Source organism: Haplochromis burtoni, unplaced genomic scaffold, assembly GCF_018398535.1.
Source record: "Haplochromis burtoni strain Fernald_Lab_line unplaced genomic scaffold, NCSU_Asbu1 Contig_1023, whole genome shotgun sequence".
Taxonomy (NCBI): domain Eukaryota; kingdom Metazoa; phylum Chordata; class Actinopteri; order Cichliformes; family Cichlidae; genus Haplochromis; species Haplochromis burtoni.
The window spans coordinates 52,758-58,388 of record NW_024583384.1 but is presented as its reverse complement, the minus strand read 5'-3'; the positions used below and the strand labels follow the sequence as shown (position 1 = coordinate 58,388).

The window sequence follows — 5,631 nt, the reverse complement described above, 5'->3', positions numbered from 1 at the left end:
AGGCAGAGATGAACACAGAAGTAACACCTTAGAAAAATACTGGCTAGTGCCTCGGCCTTAATTATCCAAACACTCACTTTTCAGCTTTGTCTTTCATAACTGGTACCAGAAAATACACAGCACTGAGTCTGGTAATATGCCATGAATCATAAACCCATGAAACAGAGCGCTAGAAGAGGAGCTAGCCTTAAACTAGCATGTTTTAATGTTCTGCAGTGATGTGATCCAAACCAGAAGCTTTACTTTCAATAACCTATGAAGCTTCATTACTTCATGTGTTTACACTTTTGTTTCATTCTCATGTCAGAATTGTCCTCATGTGGTTCACCTTTCATACAGTTAAGCAATGCACTGTAATGCTGTCTCCACTTTACTGTAATGTTATCTGCTCCAGTTGATGGCAGAGATGGTTTATTATGGGTAATTTTTCTTAATGAAAATGTTATTTGTGAAGAAGTTCATGAAGTCATTACTAGTTAACGTTAAAGGGATGGTTGGCTCAACAGAGCTCTGACTGTTTGTCAGCCTGGCTACAGAGCTGAAGAGAAACCTGGGGTTGTTCTTATTTTCTTCAATCAGTGATGAATAGTAAGATGTTCTGGCTTTGCGGAGGGCTTTCTTATAAAGCAGCAAACTATTTCTGCTTTAAACACAGATACCTCCTCGACTGCTGATACGTAACATCCCGATAAACTCATTTTACTCAACACTAATAAGCACACGGCAGACAACATGTTTGAGAACAACACTGTGAAGAGATGTAGAAATGTTTTGTACGGCTGCTACGACGGGGAAATTACAGACCACAGCTGTTTCTGTATCAGGCTGTAAACATGTTTACCATATGAACTATGAACTATGATCATGAAGCATTGACCATTCAAAGCAAACACTGCTGTGTTTAAAGCAGAGCACTCACTCTGTATTTGCAGAGTGAGCCAACAAACCTGAGTGTTGGTGCAGGTCTGTGAAGTCAGAGCAACATGAGAGTGCAGAGCTGGGTCTTCACGTGGTCTTCACTTGTGTTTTATTGTGTGCTGATGCTGAGCTGGGCTCTAAGGCCAGCAGGAGCACATTTTTCCACAGGTGAGTCCCTTTCACTTTAAATCTGAATAAACACGTCTGTAATTCTTCCATCGTGACGTTTTCTCCTTGGCTGTCATTTGTTCTTCTGTTTGTCACTAAGCTGAGCTACAGTCTGCAAAACCTGCAGGAAGAAGTAAATTCATTTCACCTTCCTCTTTGTTTCTGATGCACAGTCAGAAAAACTAAACCGAGGGAGTTTTCCAGCTCTGGGATAAATTAAGTTCATCTATCGTCCACAGTTAAAGAGCTTTATTTGGAAAGTATGCTGGAGGGCAAACACTCCTGACTCCCTCGCACTTTCTGTGCTGTTGTTATGTAGCAGTACTTTTGCATCTTCATGCTCTCTGTGCACCACAGTCACAGGACGGCCGATCTGATTAAAAGCTGCACAAGCCTGTCAGTGGGTCAGTGTTTGCGACAGCAGTCTGTCAATCATTGAACACAAACACTTTAAACTCCATCACAGAGCCAGTCGCTAAACTCAATAGATTCTGTACTCAGAGCAGCGTGCACAGTAAATAAAAAAGCATCTTTATTTTAAAAACGGGAGCATTCACTCGGTTTACACGATGTAGGACAAAACGTAAAAAACATTCAAAATAGCCGCTGGCGTTGAGAAGAGCGAGCTAGAACAATCAAACACCAACATTTCTGATAAAGTTAAGCTCGAGTTGTTGCACAGCGGCTAGATTTCTACAAACCTCTGTCAGCATGGAGGCGCTGTGCAGCCCTCTCAGGCTGCTGGAAGGTTGAAATATTCGGTGAGTTTTACTTCCAGCAGCAGAGTCATCGTGTCCTCCTGCAGTGTCGCAGCACGTCTGATTCTTGTTGCCGATGATTTCGTTGCAGCTTCCAATGATGTGAGGTTGGTTGGCAAAGGGAACCGTTGTGCCGGCGAGCTGAGGTTCAAGCACGAGGCAGAGTGGAGACAGCTGAGCAAACAGCGCACCTGGAGCCTGAAGGAGGCCGCCGTGGCGTGCAGACAGCTCGACTGCGGCTCTGCTGTTTCAGTCAAAAACGTCTGGCACCGGCCCAAAGTTCTGCGCGTCTGGAGCTTTTATTCGGACTGTGACGGCTCTGAGCGAGCGCTCACGGACTGCGGAACGGTGAGGAAGGGCCTCTCAGATTTCACCACTGAGGTGATCTGCTCAGGTGAGAACAGCACGGCATTCGTTGTACAGTGAGCTGAGGGTCAGTTCAGCTGCAGGTGCGATGGACGGATTTTGTTCACATAGGTCAAAGGTCAAAGGTCTGAGACCGCCAGTAAAGGTTCCTCTCTATGGTCTTACCAGTTTTCTTTTGAACAAACATGTTTTTACATTATAGTCCAGAGAGTAGGCCAGACAGTGGGAGGCAGTGACACAGGAAGTCACACAAAGGTGTGGGCGGAGTTTAACCCATCCTCCAGCAGTAGTCTTCATCAGTGGCCACCAGGGGGCGACTCATCCAGCTGTAAAAAGAATTATACGTATATAAAAAGCATCTGTGAATCATGACCTCAGTAAACACTTTGCTGATGAGGTCAGGAGGTCAAACTTCACGCCTCACGCTGTGATTGTCGAGTTACCTTCACACGATGCCGCCTGTTTCGCCACATAACTGCATAACATTGATGTCAAAGCACCAAGATGGCCAAAAGCTGGTGAGAATGCTTCAAGTGTTTCATGTAGTTTGTGGGTTTCATCCTGCAGCATTTACATGTCATGATCAGAGGTTAAGGCGGCTGCAGTCTCATTGAATTATCGCCGCAGACGCAGAATAAGACGAGTTTTTACTGGTGTTAAATCCAGTAAAGTTAACCTCAACGCTCACGTCTGCAGGATTAATCTTTATTACTCATTCTATCCACCCACAATGTTTCTGCTCAGAAGGGAAACTCACACAAATACATAAGTAATAAGGTGGTAATAACACCTCTTTCAGTCACATTAGCCCCGCCCCTCCCTAATAAAGGTTTTGCACCATCAGCTCATAAATCTGATCCAATAACTTGAAACCCGACGCGTCTTTGTTTTCTACGACACAGTTCGAGTGTTTAAAGCGCGTGCGCTCATCAGGTGTATGATGATGTCATTACAGACGTGCTGCCTGCTCCTGACATCAGTTTCTACACTGACGGCAGTGAGACTTCTCCAACTGGGAACCAAACGCAGGCCGTGGTGTGGAAGGCCCACTCTTTCAGCATCAGCTGCTCTGTGGAGCCACGATACAGCGACGGCACCTTTACCCTCAGCTTCACCGGCGCACACCAAAACCGCAGCTTGACCCAAGCAGCGTTCAATTACTCGGCCAGCTTCTGGTTCAGAGCTGCCAATCAAACACACGAGGGGACCTACAGCTGCGCCTATCGCAACACTGTCTTCAGCCACAGCTTCTCATCTGAGGGCAGGAGGCTCTCGCTCACTGTCAGAGGTACAAAGACACTGGCTGGATGGCCGTGGCTACTTCAGCTCACCTCTCACCCCCTCACCCACCCAGTTACTTGTCACGCAGTTTATGGTGTTGTGATGCGAATATGTGTGTGCTCTCTGTGCAGAGGTTTGTGTTTGTTTTGTTCATGTGCTGATCTCCCATAAGGACACCAGCATGACTACAGGTCTTTTTTTCCCACATGTAGCTCAAAACCTTACAAAAACATGTTTTTTAGAGTTTTTACATTTTAGTAAAATATTTTGTTCATATTTAAAACACAATTTTAGATGCCACCTCTCACCCTCGTCTCTGTCAGCGTCTCTTCTTCCTCGTGGCGTTGGTCAGGTGTAACTGCAGAGTGGATTTTGGCCCCTCCTCATTTTGACGTGTCTGTCTCTAACAGATGATTCAGATGTGATTTTGGACGATGGCGTGCTCAGAGCCAGAGAGGACTCCGCTGCCTGTGCTGGGAAGCTTCTCATCCACAACGGGAACGAAACCAAACCGGTGAGCGCAGAGTCCACAGTCTGGGACCTGAACCACGCGGGCATAGTGTGCAGACAGCTGGGCTGCGACATGGCTGTTTCCACCAAAGCCGTCAACCTTCCCAACAAAACGCCGATGTGGCGTTTTTTCTCTGACTGCCTTGGAAGAGAGTCTGCGCTGATGGAGTGCGGAGCTGTAAATCCACGGCTTTCCTCCTCGGTCATTCAGGTGAACTGTGCAGGTGAGATGTTTGAAGCGGTTTGCTGTGGGTGTCGTCTGCTCGTTCAGTTTCTCGTTTCCTGGTAAATGATGTACTCGTGGCACGACTCAGTCCTGCCTGACAGCTGTCACACTTTAGGAACAGTCACAGCTGTGGATCACTTTCACACATCAACGTCAAACAACATTTGAATGAAGTTTAGGATGTTTTTTGTAGAGCAGCACACAACAGGAAGTCGTCAGCTTCAGATTCACTGACATCATCCTGAGTTCAGACATTTCCCCCTGATCTGTTGGGAAGTCTGGGATAAACTATCCGAGCGAGGGTGCAAACGAGGGTGCGTCTCCAAAGTTCTCAGCCGAGGGTCTGAAAACTTCTGTAAACTTCACATTTGATCATTTTCAATTTTAAGATACTTTGAAAATTTCCTGCATCGTTACAAGAAAGCATCACATTTCATTTTCCTGACATCTGATGCATTCTGGCTCAACGTAGACTGTAACCCCCCCACACAGCAGCGTTTTCATTTGACCCATTAATGCGCTCAACCTGTCAGACCTGAAGCCCACCTACGTCACAGACATGGACACAGATGTGGTTCCACATCAGACTGAAACTCTTCTCTGTTTTGCCGTCTTCATCAGGGCGCCGCGGGTGAGAGCCGAGGACACAACGCTGGACCAGACAATCGACCGCAGAGGCGCCGACAGACGGACGGAGTATTCTGGGTCATGGCTCAAACTCTGGGTTTAATAAGGAGAAATATCCGCCCTCTAAGCTACCAATAAAAAGCGCTCATGATAAAAAAAAAACAAAAAACAACAACTTATTTTTTGCTATTTAAATTAAATAAACTGAGTCACAGGTACTGGGCTGGATCCAGAAACCAGTCCTCGACAATTTTACAAGAAAACAGATTATGATCTGAGTCCGCTCATGAAGTGCTCCTCCCCCAAGTTTGTCCTGTGGGCGTTTGCCAGAGACCTGATTGGTCAGTTGGCATCAGGCCTGTTTGTTGGTTTCTTATCTAAAACCCTGATAAGAGGTGACTGACGTGGGGAAACCCTGAGGTTCCCTCACAGAAAGCCCACACTCTGTGACCTTCGTATGCTTTACCTGTGAATTACTCACCTGGGCAGAATGTCGTTTCTTCCTGATGTTGTTTCTCATGCAAATCAAAAATATCAGTGAATTAACCACAACAACATTTAACGTCACATTTTTGCATAACTGATGGTTTTTGGATCTGCGATTGGACGGAATCGTCCGGAGCGTTTGCACGTGTGCAGAAAGAGCCGAGATCTTATATAATAGAAATACTTTCTTTAATCTGAAGGTTCATCACAGACATATTCGTAAACAAGATACTTAAAAATGCAGATTTCATTAACTTTTGTCCCCATTCAGACGCTGAGTGTCGCTGTCTC

General features: G+C 45.9%; 1 protein-coding gene across 1 annotated transcript; it reads left to right on the top strand.

The window, feature by feature from the left end:
• The first annotated feature begins 930 nt into the window (after positions 1 to 930).
• Positions 931 to 5,016, top strand: LOC102305290 (scavenger receptor cysteine-rich type 1 protein M130). Its single transcript, XM_042216355.1, has 5 exons — positions 931 to 1,086; positions 1,936 to 2,238; positions 3,166 to 3,498; positions 3,902 to 4,225; positions 4,849 to 5,016. Exons 1-5 carry the CDS (start codon positions 984 to 986, stop codon positions 4,860 to 4,862), a joined length of 1,077 nt encoding a protein of 358 aa, XP_042072289.1. The 5' UTR covers positions 931 to 983; the 3' UTR covers positions 4,863 to 5,016.
• Positions 5,017 to 5,631: the final 615 nt, after the last annotated feature.

Excerpts from the sequence above, each read along its gene's own strand:
- LOC102305290 (XM_042216355.1), top strand. The coding sequence starts at position 984 with ATGAGAGTGCAGAGCTGGGTCTTCACGTGGTCTTCACTTGTGTTTTAT. Across the intron at positions 2,239-3,165 it reads CACTGAGGTGATCTGCTCAG|ACGTGCTGCCTGCTCCTGAC; the intron begins GTGAGAACAGCA and ends ATGTCATTACAG. Across the intron at positions 3,499-3,901 it reads GCTCTCGCTCACTGTCAGAG|ATGATTCAGATGTGATTTTG; the intron begins GTACAAAGACAC and ends TGTCTCTAACAG.